This window comes from Myotis yumanensis, unplaced genomic scaffold (genome assembly GCF_028538775.1).
Source record: "Myotis yumanensis isolate MYYU_CA2020_CCGP unplaced genomic scaffold, mMyoYum1.0.hap1 SCAF_2, whole genome shotgun sequence".
Classification (NCBI taxonomy): domain Eukaryota; kingdom Metazoa; phylum Chordata; class Mammalia; order Chiroptera; family Vespertilionidae; genus Myotis; species Myotis yumanensis.
In genome coordinates, this window is record NW_027223753.1 from 20,444,150 (window position 1) to 20,467,245 (window position 23,096).

At 43.9% G+C, this 23,096-nt stretch overlaps 1 protein-coding gene across 2 annotated transcripts in view; it reads left to right on the plus strand.

Moving 5' to 3' along the window:
- Positions 1–19,841, plus strand: part of KHDRBS1 (KH RNA binding domain containing, signal transduction associated 1) — a 42,118-nt gene extending 22,277 nt beyond the window's left edge. Inside the window, exons 5-11 of one of the 2 annotated variants that reach the window (XR_011470214.1) lie at positions 4,130–4,263; positions 5,114–5,315; positions 5,836–5,903; positions 6,831–6,889; positions 10,277–10,469; positions 13,052–13,109; positions 18,972–19,841. Coding sequence is in view for 1 of the 2 variants with exons in the window: in XM_070404610.1 (XP_070260711.1) it covers positions 4,130–4,263; positions 5,114–5,315; positions 5,836–5,903; positions 6,831–6,889; positions 10,277–10,374 (561 nt within the window). In the remaining variant the exon portion in view is untranslated. Of the gene's footprint in view, positions 1–4,129; positions 4,264–5,113; positions 5,316–5,835; positions 5,904–6,830; positions 6,890–10,276; positions 11,610–13,051; positions 13,110–18,971 lie in introns of those variants that run through there. The other variant, XM_070404610.1, reaches the window with a different exon arrangement.
- The last annotated feature ends 3,255 nt before the right edge of the window (positions 19,842–23,096 follow it).

Genomic DNA, 23,096 nt, shown 5'->3' on the forward strand with positions numbered 1-23,096 from the left:
TGTTTCTATCTCTATCTCCCTCTCCCTTCCTCTTTAAAATCAATTTTTAAAAAAATTTTTAAGAGAGAACTAAATGTAGTATCCAGAGGATGTGAGGACTGGTAGAGCAAAAATTTATAAGCATTGTGTACCTACAATGCTGAGTTTCAAAGATTCCAACACTGTCTCAAGTATCTCAGCAGCTGCTTTGCTTACAAGTACCTTGTCTTCATTAGGATGTTCAACATGAAACAGACAAATTTAAATATCCTGGAGAAAAACCCAGAGCTGGTCAATTTTTCCTTAAGGGAATTCTTTTGACTCTTTTTGAGGTGTTGTATTGAAGCATCCTGAGCCAATCCAGTTTCTGAACGTGACTACAGGGGAGTGCCCATCTCCTCTTTATCATTGGTCTCAGCATATTTCTCAAAAGGAATAGGCTTACAAGACTTCCATGTAAGTGGATCTTCAACAAAGATTCCTGCCAGGGAGATCTGGGTTTCCTCAGTGTTCATGTGGCATTTGGGAGACTCTAAAGAAATTGGCTGTCAATGGTCACTTGATTCCCCAGTGTGAGTCTTAAACAGCAGTAATGTGTAAGGTAGGAGGGCGAGGTAAAGAGCTATGGAGGGGCATCTTTGTGGTGACTAGAATTTTCTGTTCTTGAAATTTTATCCACCTGGACTGTAAAATGCATGTAGTATTAAGACTGAATGGCTCTGGAGGGGGCGGTCAGTTGGGGAAAAAGGCATATGTAAAACTTTAGACAATAAAAAAATTATTTAAAAAAAAGACTGAATGGCTCTTATCAGGAAATATGTGAAAAGATTTGCAGATGACACTTGACTCAGTTCTTCCCTCTTGTGAAGGAAAAAGAATGAGCCTATTTTTGCATCCATTACCAGAGTTGTACATTTTCCCCTTGGAGCCATTAACTATATCAGAGACTTCCAGTACAGTAGGAAGAGCACTGGACTGGGAGCTTTATCTGCATCATCTTGAACAAGTTACTATTTCATTTTTTTGAGCTTTATTCACCTCAAACATAATGTTAAGTAACTGGTAGGTGCCTTGAGTCTGAAGTTACAAAAATGGCTCCCGGGAGTTCACAATCTAGTGAGAAAGACAGACCAGCAATTCTAAAATGATGTGGTAACTGCTCTGGTAGAGAAAATAAACATGGTGCCATGGAAAAAGAAGAGGGACTGGGAGGTGGCATCAGAGAAAGTTTTTCAAAAGAGGTAATGTTTTAGATTGTCTTGTAAGAGTGGGTTAAAGTCCCTCAGGTAGACAAGAAAAGGGCATTAAGTTTAACTAGAGGCCCGGTGCATGACTTTGTGCATGGGTGGGGTCTGGCCCACCCGCCTTATCTGAGTGGAGGGGTGATAGGGGGTGGAGGGGGGCAGCCGGGGGAGGGGCCATGGGTGGTTGGCCCGCCGTCCCCACCCCCTGGTCAAACTCCCAGTTGAGGGGACAATTTGCATATTAGCCTTTTATTATATAGGACTAGAGGCCCGGTGCACAAAGATTTGTGCACTCGGCGGGGGGGTGGGGGGGGCATCCCTCAGCCCAGCCTGTGCCCTCTTGCAGTCTGGGACCCCTCGGGGGATGACCACCTGCTGGCTTAGGCCCGCTCCCCGGGGGGATTGGGCCTAAGCTGGCAGTCAGACATCCCTCTGGCAGCCCAGGAGCACTTGGGGGATGTCCACTTGCCAGCGGGGAGCAGGCCTAAGCTGCAGTCGGACATCCTTAGCGCTGCTGAGGAGGTGGGAGAGGCTCCCACCACCACCGCTGTACTGGCAGCTGTCAGCCTGGCTTGAGGCTGAGCAGAGCTCCCCCTGTGGGAGCGCACTGACCACCAGGGGGCAGCTCCTGCATTGAGCGTCTGCCCCCTGGTGGTCAGTGTGTGTGATAGTGACCAGTCATTCCCAGTCGTTCTGCTGTTAGGGTCAATTTACATATTACCCTTTTATTATATGGGAGTTCCTGGCCAGCCTGGGTGAGGGGCTGATGGCTGTTTGCAGGCTGGTCACAGCCCCTCAGTGTGGGGGTCCCCACTGGGGTGCCTGGCCAGCCTGGGTGAGGGGCTGATGGCCGTTTGCAGGCTAGCCACAGCCCCTTCAGTGTGGGGGTTTCCTGCTGGGGTGCCTGGCCAGTCTGGGTGAGGGGCTGAGGGCCGTTTTCAGGCTGGCTAAGGCCCCCAGCAGGGATCCTCACCCCATGAGGGTGTGACCAGCCTGGGTGAGGGGCTGAGGGCTGTTTGCAGGCTGGCCTTAGCCCCCAGCCACCCAAGCTCCCAGTGGAGGCTGGCTGGAAGCAGGTATCTGGGATTTATTTAGCTTCTGTAATTGAAACTTTGTTGCCTTTAGCGGAGGCCACAGCTGGCTCAGGGCTGGCAGGAAGCTTGGCTTCCTCTATCTCCCGGGCAACCAAGCCTCCTGCTTGCTCCAGCTCCGTGACTGCCGGCCGCCATCTTGGTTGGGTTAATTTGAATATAGTCGCTCTGATTGGCTGGTGGGCATGGCTTAGGTTATAGTGAAGGTATGGTCAATTAGCATCTTTGTCTTTTATTAGTGTAGATGATTCAAAGCCTACATTCTGAATTCACATCTGGAGTCCGCCACTTACTAGCTCTATGTCTCCTTACTTCAGGGTTGTTTTGAAGATTAAACTGATAAGTTTATATAAAGCTTATTATATAATGCCTAATACATACAGCTTAATTTATGGTTAGTGGCTTTTATTATTCTAGGAAGAGGAAACTGTTTGCAAGAATGGATATGTAAGAGTATGCCAGAATCTGAACTACAAGTTGTTCAGCCTGGCTTGAAAGGAGGTTATACTTAGGATGGAAGTGATGATCTGGAGAGTTAGGCAAGGACCACATCAACAAGAGCTATGATCTATAATAATAAAAGTGTAATATGCAAATCGACCAAACGACCCAACAGCAGAACGACCATCCAGACCACCTTCCAGACGACCATGCTATGACACGCACTGGCACCAGGCCAGCCAAGGCAGGTGTGATGCGATTGGTCAGGGGGCCCCTGCCATCGCCTCACAGAGGGAGGCCCAGGCCACTGGCCAGCAACGCTATGGCGGGTATGCAGGGCCGGCCAGTGATCGCCCTGCAGAGGGAGGCCCAGGCCAGCCAAGCGATCGCACCCCACACCTGTCTCCCACAGAGGGCAGCGACCAGTGGTGGGGGAGGGAGGACAGCACCGCACAGATGGCAAGCAGTGGCAGCGGCAGGGGTGGGACTAGCTGCCGGCATCCGGGGGAAGGAAAGCCTGATAGGCCCTGATCACTGGCCAGGCCTAGGGACCCTACCCGAGAGGTCCTGGTTGCGGGAGGGCGCAGGCTGGGCTGAGGGACACCCCCATCTCCACACACACACACACACACACACACACACACTCTCCATCCCCCTGTGCACTAATTTTGTGCACCGGGCCTCTAGTGCAGTGATGGCGAACCTATGACACACGTGTCAGAGGTGACATGCAAACTCATTTTTTTGGTTGATTTTTCTTTGTTAAATTGCTAAATGGCATTTAAATATATAAAATAAATATCAGCCGAAACCGGTTTGGCTCAGTGGATAGAGCGTCGGCCTGCAGACTGAAGGGTCCCAGGTTCGATTCCGGTCAAGGGCATGTACCTGGCTTGCGGGCACATCCCCAGTGGGGGGTGTGCCGGAGGCAGCTGATTGATGTTTCTCTCCCATCGATGTTTCTGACTATCTCTCTCTCTCCCTTCCTCTCTGTGAAAAATCAATAAAATATATTTAAAAAATAAAAATAAAAAAAATAAATATCAAAAATATAAGTCTTTGTTTTACTATGGTTGCAGATATCAAAAAATTTCTATATGTGATATGGCACCAGAGTTAAGTTAGGGTTTTTCAAAATGCTGACACGCCGAGCTCAAAAGGTTCGCCATCACTGCTCTAGTGTTTTAATAAAGATAAGGTACTTTCCTCAAAGAGGTAACAGGCAGGGTGCCATTTGACTTCAGAGAATGAATGATCTCTGATATTTCATCTGGGCTTTCAAATTTGTTCTTAGCATTCAAGGCTCATGTGAGCTAGACTTCCCAGCAAAAGTTGGAAATGTTACACAACAATCCTATTATCTTTCATTTGCAGGATATGATGGATGATATCTGTCAGGAGCAGTTTCTAGAGCTGTCCTATTTGAATGGAGTACCAGAGCCCTCTCGAGGACGAGGGGTGCCAGTGAGAGGCCGGGGTGCTGCCCCTCCTCCTCCACCTGTCCCCAGGTAAAAATAATGTAAACAACCAGAAATAGGATGTAAATTTGACCGTTAGTACCATCTCTCTCTTTTTGGTGCTCTTATCTCCAGCTTAGAAGGAGTCATATCCTTCATTGAATGGAATTCTAGCTCTTGAGCATTTTGGCCATAGTCAAGTGTAGCAGTCCTTATGAAACTTTTGGTCTTTTAATTTTGGACAGTTATAGCATTTTTACTTTTTTAATATGTTTTTATTGATTTCAGAGAGAAAGAGAGAGGGAGAGAGAGATAGAAACATCAATGATGAGAGAATCATTGATCTGTTGCCTCCTGAATGCCCCCACTGGGGGGTCGAGCCTGCAACCCAGGCATGTGCCCTGACCGGGAATCGAACCATGACCTCCTAGTTTTCATAGGTCGATGCTCAACTATTGAGTCATGCCAGTCGGGCCAGTTATAGCATTTTTAAATGATCGCTGACTTTAGCATTTTACCTTTTGTTACTGATCTTTATGGAGTGTTCCAACTCTCCAAAGCAGTTTATTGTGGGACCTGGGGAGTCTTCCATTGTGGGGTTTTTACCTACCCATACTTTCCTCTAGGTTTTAATAGTTTTTTTTAAGGCATCATAAAATCTGGCTAGTTCCAGAATTTGCACACAAATCTGACCATGTAAGTAGCCTATTTATTAAAAAACCTCTTTCAATAATAAAGATAAATTATAAAAAAGTAAGTAACTAAAAAAAAAAATCTCCATTTAAAATAAACTTTCTTAGATGATGTGTTATGGAATCATGCACCTAAAACCTGTATAATTTTGTTAACTAGTGTCACCCCAATAAATTCAATTAAAAGGGGGGAAACTTTCTTTTTATAGGGGCCGTGGTGTTGTACCACCTCGTGGGGCTTTGGTGCGTGGTACGCCAGTGAGAGGAGCCATCACCAGAGGTGCCACCGTGACTCGAGGAGTGCCACCCCCACCTACTGTGAGGGGTGCTCCAACACCAAGGGCACGGACAGCAGGCATCCAGAGAATACCTTTGCCTCCACCCCCTGCACCAGAAACATATGAAGATTATGTAAGAAGTTTGAACAATGTGCCATTTCCCACTACCTAGAAGGTTGCCAAAGGAAGTTGAATGACAGGGCCTTGGTCCTTGATGTAGGTGGCAGGGATTGCCTGTAAGATTCAGAATCTGCTCTTTTCTCTTTCAGTGAATGTTAACCTAGGAGAAGATTTTTCCATTTTAAGCATGGTTTGCTACCATATGTATGTAGATTAAACAGGAAATAAGCTGTGCCTCGATGTATAGTATTTTACTAAAGGGGTCTCCCACTACTACCAGTTCAACTTTGTACCTTATTTTCTGCTCACACTTGGTTTTTGTTTTTGTTTCTTTTTTGTTCGTTTGGTTGTTTTGTTTCATGTTTTAAAAATAACCCTTTCTCTCTTGACTATTTCACAATGGGTGTTAACATTTGGGAGGGAAAGTTCATGTTCTGTTAATGTAGAAGCCTGCCATGCATCCTCCCATGGGATATAATTACCATCTCTACTCTCTGTGATTCTGACTTGTTATTTCATTTCATTTGTTCTAGGGATATGATGATACATATGCAGAGCAGAGTTATGAAGGCTACGAAGGCTATTACAGCCAGAGCCAAGGGTAAGTCAGGCAATAGAGGTGCTGTTTCTTGTCCTGGGGATGGATGGCAGGGCGGGGGTGAGGGGGGAGTGGAAGGGACAGAGATTTAGGCAACACAAATCTAAGGAGCAGTATAGCTTACCTTTTGAGGGTATCTACTGTGCTTTGGACATCTGTAAGTTTGGATAATTGTGAATCTTGAATTATATTGTAGAATCTGAGAATAGAAAAATTCCTGAGCTGTGACTACATGGAAAAAAAGGAGAAATGCCTTTAAATTATTTGATTTATTTTTAAAAAATATCACAGTCACAGTAAAATTGTATAAAAGTTTAAAAGGAAACTAGAATTCCACTGCAGTAGCTTGGGTTCTTTTCTGCACTTTTCTTTTTCTTTTTTTTTTCTTTAAGATTTTTATTGAATTTGAGAGAGAGAAACATCCATGTGAGGGCAAAACATTAATCACCTGCCTCCTGCACTCCCTACCCAGGATCAAGCCTGCAACCCAAGGATGTGCCCTGACGGGGAATCAAACTGGCAACTGAGCCATACTGGGCAGGGCTGCACTTTTCTTTAAAAACATTTTTTGTGTATATGTATTTTATCTGTGATTGATTGAAAAGATGTCTTATAGTTCTACATGGGGGACAAGATAGTTCTCATGTTTGTTTATTCTCTCCAGTGAGCACTGTGGTCAATTTTATATTGTGCTTTTCCACTTTAAATTGTGTGGTATCCATTTTTCTTTGCTACAGTTGTTACCCATTTTCTTATGAGTACATAGTTATACATGTGTTGGTAATGTTTTATGGTTTGAAGATGGGGGGTGAGCATTTTCCTTTATTATACACACAGTAAAATGACTGAAATATGGAAGTATTTGGGAGAAAGGTGAAACTGAAACATAGTTGCTGTATGGCTCTCTAACACTCTGTCTTTGTCTTTTAGGGACTCAGAATATTATGACTATGGACATGGGGAAGTTCAAGATTCTTATGAAGCATATGGTATGTCTTTATTTCTGTGTTGGGGCAGAATGTGCAAGTAAGTGCCTGAGAGAATACTGGATTATTGAGGATCAGACAGCCACACACCTGAGGAGAACCCTTTAAAGGCCAAGTTGTTGGTAGCTGTAACAATAGGAATCCTACTCTTAACTTAAATTTTGTGGTGTGCGGTAGAGATGGGGTACTATTACTCTTGGAAGGCTATGAAAATGTCCTAAACTAGGGCTCAGCAAACTAGTTGGCCTGGTTGAGACAGCAAACGTTTTTTTTAAATCCTCACCTGAGGATGTTTTTTCTATTACTTTTTAGAGAGAGTGGAAGGGGAGGTATGGTGAGAGGGAGGGAGAGAAAGAGAAACATCAATATGAGAGATACATCGATTAACTGCCTCCCACACTCACCCCGACCAGGGGTAGGGAGGGAATCGCAACCCAGGCCCCATGCCCTTGGACCGGAATGGAACCTGCGACCCTTTGGTGCACATACCAGTGCTCTAACCTCTTTGCAACACCAGCCAAGGCTGGAGCAGTAAACTTTTAAGCTAATGTTGCTTTTTTTTCCTACTTTAGGCCAGGAGATGGCTAGACCTAGGGTATGTTGCTGGGCCTTTGCTGCTGATACCTAGACCACATTGATAGATAATAAGAATTTCATTATATCCAATTCTGCTCTTCTGCCCTACCTCACTTTTTTTTTTTTTAATATATTTTTATTGATTTTTTACAGAGAAGAAGGGAGAGAGATGGAGAGTTAGAAACATCGATGAGAGAGAAACATCGATCAGCTGCCTCCTGCACATCTCCCACTGGGGATATGCCCGCAACCCAAGTACATGCCCTTGACCGGAATCGAACCTGGGACCTTTCAGTCCGCAGGCCGACGCTTTATCCACTGAGCCAAACCGGTTTCGGCCCTACCTCACTTTTAATAACGTATCTCATCGAACAGAATCCCAATGTAGAGGAAAGAATAGCTGAAAGAGACCGAGATTGCAAATAGCTAGCCAGAGCAAATTGGGGCAAGAATAACACCTGTTAGACTCAGATTAGAGACAGTGGGGCTGGAGCCAGTTCAGGGCAGTACTGGCGTCAAGATCCTTACTGTTTTGGAGACATCTCAACTCCTAAGAGAGCTATAGGGGCTGGAATGGCTGCATAACCAAACTGTCTTCCCTGAGGTTTAGTTGAAAATGCATTGCTCAGGAGTGTCTCAAGAGCCAATAAAGGCCTCATGTTAATGGGTGCCAGAGGGAGTGCCATGTGGTCACAGATGCAGAGAGGGAGCAGCCTTTTAAATGTGAAATATTTTAAACATACCTAAAGGAATTCTAGAATCCTTGGCAAGAGGTTCAGCAGTTGACAGATCTTCTTAAGATGCTAGTTGACAATCTCCCTCTTCCCCTAGCTGAAAAAGGGGAGCCTCTTAGGGCCTCCCACAAATGGACAAGCTGAGCTCAACGACTGAGCACGGTATGTAGTAACCACTCAGCTACTTGCCCAGGGAAGCAGTTTTTATTAATTCTAGCTAAGTGGCATTGGACTGTTGCCATCAGTAACTGCTCTATTCATATGCCACTATTTAGAAGAGCAGTATGATTGCCCTGGGGTAGTTCCCTCCCTTCAGTGAGGCAGCACAATGGGCCTCTGTATGTGTTGACTATATTGCATTTCTGTTTTGCTGGATAAAAGACTGGACTGAAAGAGGCAGACTGCTCCTTATGCCCCTGGTATGATGTTACCATGGTAATCTGTTCTGATTTCTGCCTTTATAAAGAGAATTAGAAAAAATAAACTATCTTGTTGGTACCCAGAAACAATTTGGAAAGTGATGGACATATCTATTATACTAGGCATAGAAACAGGCTTAGATAGGGTGCTGTGTGACTTTAGATCCATATAAGGGATTTTTTAATATATATTTTTGGGGGGGGGGATTTCGGTTTCTCCCCCTTATCAAGACTCGCTGCTTCCCATCATCAATATTTATTGAGCATTTACAGTGTACTAGGCACAATAGAACATACAAGAAAACATTGTCCCTGCTCTTGAGGAGCTTACATTCTAAAAGAAAAAAATACACCTCTTTCAAAATGGTATTTTTATTTGGTGTTTTTGCAAGGTACTTAGGGATATATTTTTAATTGATTTCATAGAGGAAGGGAGAGGAAGAGAGAGATAGAAACAGCAAGAATGAAAGAGAATCATTGATTGGCTGCCTCCTGCACGTCCCCTACTGAGGCTTGAAACCTGGGTACGTGCCCTTGACCGGAATCAAACCCAGGACCCTTCAGTCTGCAGGCCAACCCTCTATCCACTGAGCCAAACCGGCTAGGGACATATAGGGGATTTTATTTTTTATTATATTTTTTTTAATATTTTTTATTTCAGAGAGAGAGAGAGAGAAAATCAATGATAAGAGAGAAACATTGATCGGCTGATTCCTGCATGCCCCTCAATGGGAACCGAGCCCACAACTTGAGCATGTGCCCTGACTAGGAATCGAACCGTGACCTCCTGGTTCATAGGTCGATGCTCAACCACTGAGCCATATAGGGGATTTTAAACCTATATTGATGAAGGCAGATGTTTGTGAATGCAGGCAGCTGGAGAAATACTTCAGGAATGAACTGGCATGGGTAAAATATGGCAGTGAATGTGAAGAATAAGTTTATAAAGACAACTCATTTTTATGAGAGGTCAGCTCTAGAAATAAGTGATCCTCTCCCTCACATTTTTCCATATCACAAAGGAAAACCATTTGAAGATGTCACCTATGTTGTCTGGCTTCTCTGGATGGGCTTCTCTGGACTACTGGCATCAGGGCAGAAATAATGAATTCTAATTAGTGCTCTAAATACGATTGTACCTTGCTCTACCAGAGCAGTGGGCCGCAGCTCTGCTGGTGGGGAGCCTCATGAAAAGTGGTCCTTGCTTGCTTCTCCCAGAGAGACAGAGGACACTTCTCCATGAGGAAACCTGGCTTTCTGTTGTATGAAAAGGGAGCTACCTGCTTCACCTTACCTGAGGCTGTCTGGTTGCTTTGGGAACAGGATATTGCAAACCCATTGAGATTGATTTCCTCACTGTCTCAGCAAGTGTTGGGTTTATCCAGGTTTGGGGACTGGAGTATAAATCATGTTGCCTGTGGAGATCCTCTTTGCTGGAGATTATTCCAAGCCCTGTTTGGGCTGTTTCCTTGTGCCTATCCACTCAAAACTGCCCTCCGCTTGGGAAATTGCCTAAGCTGCTCAGGAGGGCCAAGTAGAGGGAAAAGCAAGGACCACTGGGTAAGTAGCAGAGCAGTGTTTCTTTGCCAGGTGACTTACCCGTGCGCATCCTCAGATGCCATTGACACATGGTTTATAAACTGTTCTTGCTTTCCCCATAGGCCAAGACGACTGGAATGGGACCAGGCCGTCGCTGAAGGCCCCTCCAGCTAGGCCGGTGAAGGGAGCATACAGAGAGCACCCATATGGACGTTATTAAAAACAAACATGAGGGGAAAATATCAGTTATGAGCAAAGTTGTTACTGATTTCTTGTATCTCCCAGGATTCCTGTTGCTTTACCCACAACAGACAAGTAATTGTCTAAGTGTTTTTCTTCGTGGTCCCCTTCTTCTCCCCACCTTACTCCATTCTTAACTCTGCATTCTGGCTTCTGTATGTAGTATTTTAAAATGAGTTAAAATAGATTTAGGAATATCGAATTAATTTTTTTAAGTGTGTAGATGCTTTTTTTTCTTTGTTGTTTAAATATAAACAGAAATGTACCTTTTATAATAAAAAAAAGAAGTTGAGTAAAAAAAAACACCACAAACCTGTTAGTTTCAAAAGTGACATTGCTTGCTTAAAGGTTCTGAAGTTAAGGCTTGTTAACTTTATCTTAGTTTTGATTTGAGGCATCCCGTATAGCTGTAGTTGCAGAATCCCAAACTAGGCTACATTTCAAAATTCAGGGCTGTTTAAGATTTAAAATCACAAACGTTAACGGCAATAGGTGCCACCATGTAAAAGTGAGTTCAGACGTCACTAAAAATGTTTCCTTTAAAAGCACATGGCGGTTGAATCTTAAGGTTAAATTTTAATATGAAAGATCCTCATGAATTAAATAGTTGATGCAATTTTAACATTAATTGACTTAAAAAACAACAAGATTAGGTTTGTAAAAATGACTTTTTCATTATGTGGGTTTTGAAATCTAGCCCCAGACATACAGTGTTGAGAGATACTTAGTGGAAAGTAGGCTTTGAAGAGTTTAATTGGGGGAGAGGGGTTTGCCACCTGAATTGAATCCGATGCAGAGCTTTTTAGCCACAGTCTTTAAATAATAGTACTAATAATTAAACTTTCAGTATTTAAAAAGAAAGTGTTTTGTCCATCTGAGATTCTACACTCCATGAAAAGCTCACTTGGACACTGGGGCCAAAAGCTGATAATTTTTTAAGTTTGACAATATTGAACTGTTCCCAAGGTAGTCAGTGAAGTATGTCTCAACACTAGCATGATATAAAAAGGGACACTGCAGCTGAATGAAAAAGGAATCAAAATCCACTTTGTACATAAGTTAAAGTCCTAATTGGATTTGTACCATCCTCCCATTTTGTTCTTGGAAGATTAAATGCTACATGTGTAAGTCTGCCTAAATAGGTAGCTTAAACTTATGTCAAAATGTCTGAAGCAGTTTGTCAATAAAGTTTAGTCCTTTTTTAATCAAAGTAAATGTGATGAATTGTCATTTTTGTGGGTGGACAATAAAATAGTTTTCTCTTTCAAATAAACTTAAATTAATTATAAAGTTAATGGTCTTGTTAAAAGTTGGAGCTTGGAGACATTCTTAAAAGTTGTGGTGGGGATTTTATTTTAAGTTTACCAAAAAAAAGTTTATGAGTTGTTAAGTTTTAGTTTAAAAATAACCAAAGCTTTTTCACCCCCTGGAAGTTGTTGAAAACAGTTTTATCTAATCCTATCACAAAATCTAATTTCTGAAGAGAAAAAAACAACTAAACCAAAGCTTGGATTGGTTTCCATACAGAGGTGTCAATATTTAAAGTGCCAGCCACCTTGTTCGCATCTTCTATAGAGTCCCTTGGTGGTCCCAAGAGTGACACCAAATAATCTCTGTGAGATTGGAAAGGGATAGCACCTGCTTTCGAGATGACAGTTCAGCAAACTCTGGGTACACTTAAGGGTTTCCCTTCTAATCCCAGAAATGCTGTTAATCAGCTGGGCTGGGGCAGGATCTGGCATGATAGGCTGGCTCTGTACTCCCTCCTGAGAGATCAAGAGGAAATGATGGAATTGGTTGGCCCTGTTTCTACTCCTCTGTTAATTTTTAGGGTTTGCATGCCTTCTCTAAGTGAGCCACCTAAAACTGCTCGGGGGTGAAAAATCCTCTTGTATGAAGTGCCAAGCTGCCTGCAGCAGTGCATGATGGACATTTTTTTTCTTTTTTAAAACACACCAACAAAAAATGTATTTGTAGATTGTGATAAAGTGTAAATAACTGAATTTTCAACCATGGTTTGAAGTCAGCTTTCAGGGCATTATGTCTTGTTTTGATGAAAAGAGATCACTCTATACCCCCCTTTTTAAAGGAAAATTATCGCAAGAGAATCAGGATGTGTAAAGCTAACATGCATCGCAAAAAACCAAAGGTAACCTAAATGTCTGATTTTAATAGCACATATTTCTCTTTTACATAAACTGTGACAGCAACTTGCATAAACAATTCTTTAGCTGTTAATTTTAATGTTAAAACTTTGAAAAACTTGTTTAATAAAAATAGTTGTAAAAAGAAAAACCATATGCTGCCGCATAAATTAGCCATAACTCTTAATAATCCTGCCCATCACAAGTGAACTGTAATGTAACCTGGGCACAAAGTCTGACATCTTAAATGACACAATGTAAAATTTCAATGACTGTAGATTAGATATGCTCCCCAAAGTAAAGCTTTCTGCTCAGCTATTTTAAAATGTACAAGGATGAGCCCCCATAGGTTCCCATATTGATATTCACAATGAAATGTTACTTAAAATTTCCTTAAAGTTGCATGTTTCTCTCCTGTAATGTATAAATTGCATGCAGGATCTCTATCTTTTATTTTGTATGTCTTTAAACCTTCCTCTTCAAAAGACTGATCTCTTACTTCTCCATTTTCAGGTCATTGAAAACTCAAGACATTTCCTGGAGTAGAATGGGTATTAAAGACCCATGTCAGGTATGTTAAGGTGTCTTTCTATTAAGGATGTGGGACTTTTATCTATATAAAAGGCTAATATACTAAGTGTCTGACCATCCAATAAGTCGCTATGACGTTGACCACCAGGGGGCAGACGCTCAACACAGGAGCTGCCATGATGCACACTGGCCATTTACAGAGAAACAGCAGCACGGACCTGGCACCCACAAAGCAACACTCGGCTTCCCCCACATGGGACACAGGCCCCACCACCACCCCAGAGCGACAGCCCACCAAATCTCAGCCGACACTGCCGAGACCCCATGGCGCAAAATGCAGCTGGCTTCCTCTCCCTAGTCACAGGCCATTTAACAATAAACAGTACCACGAACCTGGCGGCCACAAAGCAACACTTGGCTTCCCCCAAGTGGGGCATAGGCCCTGCCACCACCCCAGAGCGACACACCACCAAGTCACAGCCAACGCTGCTGAGACCCCATGGCTCAAAATGCAGCCCACAGCCCAGCCCAGCCAGGAAATGGTGACTGGACGCCGGGTAATGACATAGCAACGCCCGGCTTCCTCTCCCTAGTGACTAGTCTCCTTGAAGTTTCTTCAGCCCAGGAACATGACTTACTTTATAGCAGCCGTGGGCAAACTACGGCCCGCGGGCCAGATCCAGCCCCTTTGAAATGAATAAAACTAAAAAAAAGACCGTACCCTTTTATGTAATGATGTTTACTTTGAATTTATATTAGTTCACACAAACACTCCATCCATGCTTTTGTTCCAGCCCTCCGGTCCAGTTTAAGAACCCATTGTGGCCCTCGAGTCAAAAAGTTTGCCCACCCCTGCTTTATAGCCAGGTGGAAACACTTTACACTTTAACCAAATGTCTGTGAATTGTTTTTCTGTGCCTCATCTCATTTGATCCTCACAGAAGTCCTGGAGTAGGTAGATAGAAGACTTGGTGGAATCCTATTTTCATTAGCCAGAAAATGGAGATTTAGAAAGTTTAGAAACTTGCCCCCACTGAAAAGAAGAAATGGTGGACCTTGAAAATGACTTCAGGTTTTCTCACTGCTCAGAATATAGTCAAACACTGCTGCAGTTAAGTATTTTACCCTTGGTTCTCCCTGAGTGATCTACAGTAATAGTCTGCTTCATGTTGATATTTCCAGCCAGTTCTAAACCAGTGCTGAAAGAGAAGTTGGGGTGGTTCACTGGGTTGGAAGAAGTTTAGCTAAATCAGAAAGCAGGTCTAATTAAGCAAGTTTATTCTATATCTATAAAAGGATATGTTGACTCACACATGGGTGGTACATATAAAGCTCTCGTTGGTGCTGATCGCACGCATGTGTTTCAGTCTGTCATTGTTGTGAATTTGGTTGACACTTCTATTATAGAGAAAGGGCGAACAGCGATCTTAAAATATTTCTTCTAATTAATTTCAATGTGCATGAATTCGTGCACCAGGCCACTAGACTATATATATATAAAAGCCTAAGCAACTATTCAACCGTTTGACCGGTAGCTATGATGCACACTGACCACCAGGGGGGCAGACACTCAACACACAGGCATGGAAACATGGAACAGACTGATGAATCTTAGAGGGAAGTGGGGAGAGCAAGACAAGATTAACTAAAGATCTTATCTGAATACTAGAGGCCTAGTGCACACATTCATGCACCAGTGGGGTCCCACAGACTGGCCTGTGGAGATTGGGTTGAAACCAGCAGTCCGACATCCCCCAAGGGGTCCCAGATTGCAAGAGTGCACAGCCCAGGCCAAGAGACCCCACCAGTGCACAAATGAAGAAAGACATTTCCCCCAAAGTCCGTTCTTAAGACTACCCTAGGCAGAACTGAGACACTTTTCTGAATTCAGGGACTTTATCTTAAATTTATCTACCCATTCATGTGACCAATATCATATTCAGGACTTTCTGGATGCCCCAAACCATGCTCAAGACAAAATGGCCTTCCTTAAAGTCTTCAAATCTCAGAGGCTCCTGGCTAAGAGGGAGGCTAAGAAATGATATCCAAGAAGGCAAATTACTCTGTCAAAGACTATAAAGTGCCTTTGGCTTAAATAGGTAGATCTTGTCTCCTCAGTGCTATCAGAACCCTAACTTATTCAGGGCGGAGAGGGAAAAATCATCCAGTTAGTTCCTGGGTGGCTTTAAACACATCCTTTTGTGCCTCTTGCATGTTTGAAACTAGTACTAGCAAGCATCTGATGAATATTTAATAGCCTTGAGCACACAGGCTGCATACAGCTGTCTTGAGATGGCAGCTGTTGGGGGGAGGGGAGGAAGTGTACTGCACTGCCTAACTATTTCTTTTGTTCCCTGGCCTAGCCCGTTAGGAGCAAAGGCCTATCTATGGTGGATACTGTACCCTAGTCCTATTGTGGCCTGATTGATGCTCTGGGCTCCCAAGGAGGTTACATTCAAGCAGCAGACCAAACCCCTTTTTTGGGTAATGGGAGCGGATTATGTTCACTGACATCTAGAATCAATTTTTCAACCCTGGGCTGGAGGTTTTCTACTCTGGCCTTTCTCTTCCTCTGAGACAGATAATGTGTTTTCATCCAGTGTTCTGCCAACTTCAGTTCTCTTTTCTAAAAGGAGGGAGACTTGTATCTGGAAGGGACTTGAATTTCATAATCATGCTGCTGGGTTTTAGCCTCTTAGCATTCCTTGACTACAAGTGCAGTAGTAGCCTCTCATCAGTAGGTGTCCTACTCATTCCTAGCCTAAGCTGTGGCGATTGGCTGCATCTCAGGCAGGCATTAGGCAGGGGAGTTCTCAGGCAGGTACTCAAGCTATCTTTGTGCTTCCTTCACCTAGACCTAGGGGAGCTTTTTTTTTTTTTTTTTTAATATGTTTTTATTGATTTCAGAGAGGAAGGAAGAGGGAGAAAGAGATAGAAACATCCACGATGAGAGAATCATGGATCGGCTGCCTCTTGCAAGTCCCCCACTGGGGATCGAGCCCACAACCTGGGCATGTGCCCTTAACCGGAATTGAACCTGGAACCTTTCAGTTCGCAGGCCGACACTCTATCCACTGAGCTAAACCAGTTAGGGCAAGGGGAGCTTTTTGCTTTAAGAAGACCTTGCTGTTTCCAGGGCAAATTTGGAGAGGTTATGGAGACTCCTGAAAAAAGACAGCCTGTTTGAGTTGTTTCTTGGCAGAGTGTGAGCCATGGCCAGGGTATCACCCCAGATTAATCAGGTAAGTAGAGCACACTACCAGGAACTTGGGCACTGTTTCTGTTTATACTGTTTTAAGATGCCTGAATTAGCTGTTCCCTTGTCAACCTCTAGAGCCCACCTCAGGATAGCCAGTCTCTTCCCGCTAGGCACCATGAGTAAGAACTTGAGATCAAAATATTTGGATCCAGCCCTGACTAGTATGGCTCAGTTGGAGCATTGTTCCATACACTGAAAGGTTGCAGTTCAGATACAGGACCAAGTCTTCTCTGGGGTCTTCTGAATCCTGCAGGCTTCATACTTTCTATTCATGGTCCAACTTTAGCTATCAAATGGGTACTACCCATTTCTCAGGCTCTCTGGGGTTGGAAAATAGGAAACAAATTGCATCAGCCTTTGAGAAAGAAATACCTATGCTCTGATATGATTCTTCATAAACTTCTGTCCAGATATCAGTACACATGGCTCCTTTTATTCATTAAAAGTCTAAGTGACGGTCAACAGCGAAACGATTCAGAATGACTGGTTGCTATGATGTGCACTGCCCACCAGGGGCAGACGTTCAACGCAGGAGCTGCCCCCTGGTGGTCAGTGCGCTCCTACAGGGGGAGCACCACTCAGCCATAGGCCAGGCTCATGGCTGACGAGAGCAGCCGTGGTAGCAGGAGCCTCACCTGCCTCTGCGGCAGTGCTAAGGAGCAGCAAGCCCAGCGGTAAGGAGCCTGCCACTAAGGAGCAGCGAGCCGAGCAGTAAGGAGCGAGCGGGTGGGTGGTAAGGAGTGAGGACTCTTGGACTGTGAGAGGGATGTCCAACTGTGAGAGGGCACAGGCCAGGCTGAGGGACCTGCCAGCGCATGCATTTCGTGCACTGGGTCTCTAGTGCATAAATAAGTGGAAAAATAAATCCATTTCTCCCTCCCTCCCGCAATAAACAATTGTAATTAAAAAAAAGTATATTTGGGGAAACAGACACTAAACAGATAAAACTCATAAATAACATATCAGTTATAATCATCTGTGCTATGACAGAAAAAGAACAGGGTGTTATGAGGGTACACAACAGGGAGCTAACTTGACTGGGGTTTTCCTTGAGGGAATGATGTTTAAGCTGACATCTAAAAGGAAGAGCAGCCTAGCCAGTGTGGCTCAGTGGTTGACTTAGGAACCAGGAGGTCACAGTTCGATTCCCAGTTAGGGAACATGCCCGGGTTGTGGGCTCAAACCCTAGTAGGGGGCATGCAGGAGGCAGCCAATCAATGATTCTCATCATTGATGTTTCAATCTCTCTCCCTCTCTGTTTTTTCCCCTCTTCCTCTCTGAAATCAATTTTTTTAAAGAAACCTATATTTAAAAAAAAAAGAAAGAGTTAGCAAAAAAAACATAAAGTAATAAAATAAAAGGAAGAATTACCTAGGTAGAAGGCTTGGGAAAGGGCATGGAGCACATTATAGGCAGAGGGTAGGACTGAGCCAGATTCAAGATGAGGTAAGAATCTGGACCTTATTCTGTGTTCTTCACTGAAGACCATTGAATCTGGGAGTGACGGGAGGGGGAATGACATGATTAGATTTCTGTTTTTTAAACTTCGTTTGCTCCCAAGCAGAGAATGGATTATAGTCCAGGCAAGAAAAGACCTACCTATTTAAGCCAAAGGCACTTTATAGTCTTTGACAGAGTAATTTGCCTTCTTGGATATCATTTCTTAGCCTCCCTCTTAGCCAGGAGCCTCTGAGATTTGAAAACTTTTAGGAGAGCCCTAGCTGGTTTTGCTCAATGAATAGAGCATCAGCCTGTGAACTGAAGGGTCCCAGGTTTGATTCCAGTCTAGGGCACATGCCCAGGTTGTGATCTCCAGTAGAGGGTGTGCAGGAGGCAGCTGATCAATGATTCTCTCATCATTGATGTTTCTCCCTCTCCCTTCCTCTCTGAAATCAATAAAAAAATATTTTTTTAAATGACTTGTAGGAGATTTAATTACTATAATGTGTTGATTGATTAGATGTGGGAGAAGCGGAGGGCTCCTAGGTTACTGGCTCGAACAACTGGGGCAATGGTAGTACCATTTTTTAAAAGATGGGTAACACTTACAGGCTTTGGCATAGGATGTATCTCTCCTGTGGTTAACCCTGATCATTTGAGGCTGGGATTAAACACCTCAAGGCCAGGAAATATAGACCCCTGAATCTAGGATTGCGGTGCTAGAAGATGCCTATTTCCCCAATCCCTTTCTTCCAAAGTCTTTTTCTCCTTCTCCTCCCTCTCCTCCCTCTTCTTCCTCTTCTTCTTCTTGTGGTTTGAAGCTCTTTGTTCATTTGGATCTTCATATCTCTGGGAGAGCAGGAAGCATTTTCCCTTTGGTATAATTGGGGATCCTAAAGGTTGTATAACTAAAAACCCCAAAGGTTTAGTTGATTTTGCCCTGGATCACTCAGCTGAGGCCAACGCTGGAATATAAGGTGTGAGGGTCCGTATGTTTGACTGACATGAAAAGAGAGCTCATAGGCTGTGGACTTGTATTTTCTACTCATCTGTGCACCTAGAAATCTTGTACTGAATGAAACAACTGCAGTTTTCCTGTGCGATGGGGAGACTGTAAGGGAGGCAGCCTGGCCATCTGGGTGGCAGGGAAGCCCCTGATAGGGCAGTTTCATGTTTCTTAATTTTCTGCTTGTGTCTTTGCAGCTATCAGAGGATTCCAGAAACTGGGAGAGCTGCCTGCTGTCAAGGCTGGCCTGAGGGCATTTGCTGAGCACAGCGAAACACCAGAGAGATCAACAGTCTGTTCTCACCCACTTTGATATGTCTGATTTACACACAAAAAGCCAGTTAGGATCCCCTAAGAGTCTCTAGGCCCAGAATGAAGTCCTCAGGGTTGCAGGGGACTGTGATACTAACAGTTAAACATGCTCAGAACTTGAAAAAAATTGAAGGGGAGCCCGGCCGGTGTGGCTCAGTGGTTGAGCATTGACCCATGAGCCAGGAGGTTCAGGTTCGATTCCTGGTCAGGGCACATGCCCAGGTTGCAGGCTCGGTCCCCAGTGAGGGATGTGCAGGAGACAGCCAATGTTTCTCTCTCATTAATGTTTCTATCTATCTCCCTCTCCCTTCCTCTCTCTCTAAAAATCAATAAAAAACATATTTTTTTAAATGTTGAAGGGGACTAACAGTATCCTCATCATGGCCTAAATCTGAATAAACGCAACTCCTGTGTCATTCCCAGTTTGCCTGCTTCACCTTAGCCTCCAACAGAACTGGCTAGAACACCTACCTATTCTTCACCACTTATTCCCCTCCCTGCCACATCTGTGTTGTGGGTGCCAACCTGGGGGCCCTTGGACGCTTCCAGAGGGCTCCTAGAGAGAAGCTGCTCACCAACTCCATAACAGGCTGAAGAAAGCCAAGTGAGAAGGTTCGTTTATTTGGGGAAAGTTATTTAACCTCTGCACCTGTTTTTCTCTTCCTTGTTGATTACTAAAGTTACTTAAAAAGTTCTTTAAGGGTAGGGCTTTAACTCCTGTACTGTATCCCTTCCCCAGCATATATCTGGCAATGAGGGGCTCAATAAAGGTTTGGTCAAGTGATGAATGGTCCCGCTCTGGTAGCTTCTATCAACTTTGAGAGAGAACCAAAGCTTCCCTTTAGAGCTCCCAATTACCTTCTAGTTACATTAGGCTAGCTATTCGCCCTAACATTTCTCTTGAAGGATTGGAAAGTCAACCTTTGATACAGACTTCCGGTTTCCTGTGACCTAATGTCTAGGCTGGTTTTACAATGAGGTTCCTGAGAGGTTAGAGACCTCTCCTATTACACTCTTCTTTTAATGCCTTTTGGCTTTTTACCCTAACAAGGGATCAAGGAGAAGGGCTGAGTTTGGGAGAGAGCCTGTCTGCCTTTAACTGAGCTTAGGACATTGTAATAAGCTTAGATTTATTCTTAGCAGGAAAAGGATACTGAAATCAGTTGCTTTACTTTGGGCAAGTTATTTAACCTCTGAGCACATTTTTATATTTTGATTACTATAAATAACATGATTTATTGAATGCTTAGTATGTACCAGGTATTATATCAAGCATTTATATGCACTGTTTCACTTAATTCCCCATTTCATTATACTCATTTTGCATATGAGAAAACAGAGGCTCAAGGAGGATAAATAACAGTGCCTAAAGTTAAAAATAGGGGCTATCAGCCCTGGCCAGTGTTGCTCAGCATTTAGACAAGGGCTTGTACCTGGATTGCAGGTTTCAATCCCCAGCCCCCAATGGGGCGCATGCAGAAGGCAACCAATCAGTGTGTCTCTCTTATATGGATGTTTCTCTCCCCCTCCCTGCCCTCCCTTCCACTCTCTAAAAAGCTATGGAAAAAATATCCTCAAGTGAGGGTTTACCAAAATATAAATAAAAGCGGGGGGGGGGGGCGCTATTAGATTTTCATAGTCCCTGCTTTTGACCTGTTTGTACCTCTTCCAGCCACAACCATTTTGAAGCAGTAAAGCATTGTATTTGTGTAAAAGATTTGTTAAGGATGACAAACCATCAAGTTTACCCAGAACTGAGAGAATTCCTGGGATGTGAAGGAGCTAGGGAATCATATGACATCCTGGTCACTGGTAAATGAAGCCACAGAGCTGGTGTCACTGTCTGAGAAGCAGCTAGGTTCCTAGGCAGCCATATGCTCAACCCCAAATACAGGATATCTACTTGAGAGCCATGAAATCTTGCAGAAAGTTCACAGGGTTAAAGCCAAACAGGTCTGGATTCAAATCCTAGCTCATCACTCATCGTGTGCTTTTCAGGGCCTGTTTACTCCGTAAAAGTAGGATAATCCTTATCCACTGAATGGGATCTGAGAAGCAAATGGAATGTGTGTGAAATACCTAGCACAGAGTCTATACACAATACTGTTCAACGCTTGAGTTCCTTCCTCCTTTTATCTGGCTTGTGTTTCGTACCCAGTCCTGTCACCTGTCACATACAGACTCCTCCCTCCTTTCATTAACACTTGCAGCCGTAGGGAGTTTCCTGTGAGAACCCTGACCTATTGGGTTTGGCCCGCACACCCAGCTGCCCTGCATGTCAGTCACTTTCCTGGGCAAGCAGAGAAGGGATGACATCAACTTTTTCCCTCCCCCCATCGGAAGCCTCTGGACTGTTTTGAGCCATAAATATTTTAGCTGGGTTTTTCTCTGGCTGTTGCTAGGGTGATGGGCTCTCAGGGGACTAGGGTAGGAGTATGGCGTCTGGGCTGGCAGCCTGGGGCCTAGCAGCAGAGCTGGCCAGAGCAGTGGGTATGAAACCTGGCCAAGAGCCCGTGCTTGCTGAGGCAGTTCTGAAGGCTCTTGCTCTGTTGGCCTGCCTTCCCTTTCCTGGGCCCCTCAGCCACTCCTACTGCTTCGGGCCCAACTCTGCCCTTGAGTGCTTTTAGATCTTGGGTAAATTGCTAAATGTCTCTAGGCTTTCACTGTAATATCTGCAACACAAAAATCCCCACTTTTCACATTGGGTTAGTGGAGAAGACAGGAGGTTTTGTAAAAATTGTATGAAGCACTAAGCTAGACTCCATAACTCAGCGCTTCTCAACCTGTGGGTCGCAACCCCTTTGGGGGTCGAAAGACCCTTTCACAGGGGTTACCTAAGACCATCGGAAAACATATAATTACATATTGTTTTTGTGATTAATCACTATGCTTTAATTATGTTCAATTTGTAACAATGAAATTGGGGGTCACCACAACATGAGGAACTGTATTAAAGGGTCATGGCATTAGGAAGGTTGAGAACCACTGCTAATAGACCTAAAGGTTAGAGTCCTGAGGCAATGTAGATGCCACTATAATGACTGATTGTCAGATATGGCACTGCCTAGCCTTCCTCATCCTCACACTGCAGGCCGGCTCCTTTTCTACAGTTCCCAGATCTAGATAGACTACCTGCCTGGCACCCGTATCCTAAGGAGTTGGACTCCTCATAAGCAGAGTTGGTGAAAAGCCCTTATTACTTGCGACACAGAAATTCAGGCCCCCAAATTAGATCTGGCCCTCATCCTCTACCCCTATCCCAGAGATCTTACATCTGGCTAGCTGCTAAGCTCTAAGGTTGTTGCAGCATGTCCAACCCCTGTCCTTAAGATGGGTCTAAGAAGACGGAGCCATAGAGGGGACACCTAGATCCATGCCCCCTCCTATCATTGAGACTCTGGATTGGGTTCAGGATTCCACAGCCCTGCCCAGACTTGCCCACCACAATTTTCCTGTGGAGCTGGGAGCTCTGATTCCTTTGTATGAGCTCCCTCTGGTGGTGGTTGATATGTGCCTTGCAGAAATAGATCTCAAAAGTGAGACCATTTGAATTATAGGCCACCCTGAGAGGTGGGATGGTTTGCTCTATCCCACCTCTTCATCTTCAACTTGTAAGACAGCCATTCCGTTTCTTCTATAGGATATCTCGCCCATCTATTTGTTTCTCTCCATCATTAATCCTCACAATTCAGTGAGATAGAAATTATCCTAATTTTACAGATGAAACAGGCTTAGAGAGTTTAAATCAACTTCAAACTCTTCAATGTATGTAACATTTAAGATCCTCGAGTGATACAAACAATCTATTTTTCCAGCCTCATCTTCAATTACTCTCAAGTCAAAATGGACTTGCTCTTCTGGAACATAAGCTCTGGACCTTTGCTCATGCTGTTCCTTCTATCTTCATTGCCCACTCCCCACCAAGTACATTACCTAACAAAATCCTATTTTTAAGAAACTGAAGAAATTGTTATTTTTTAAAGCTTGCGTACATTATCTTTGTAATAATC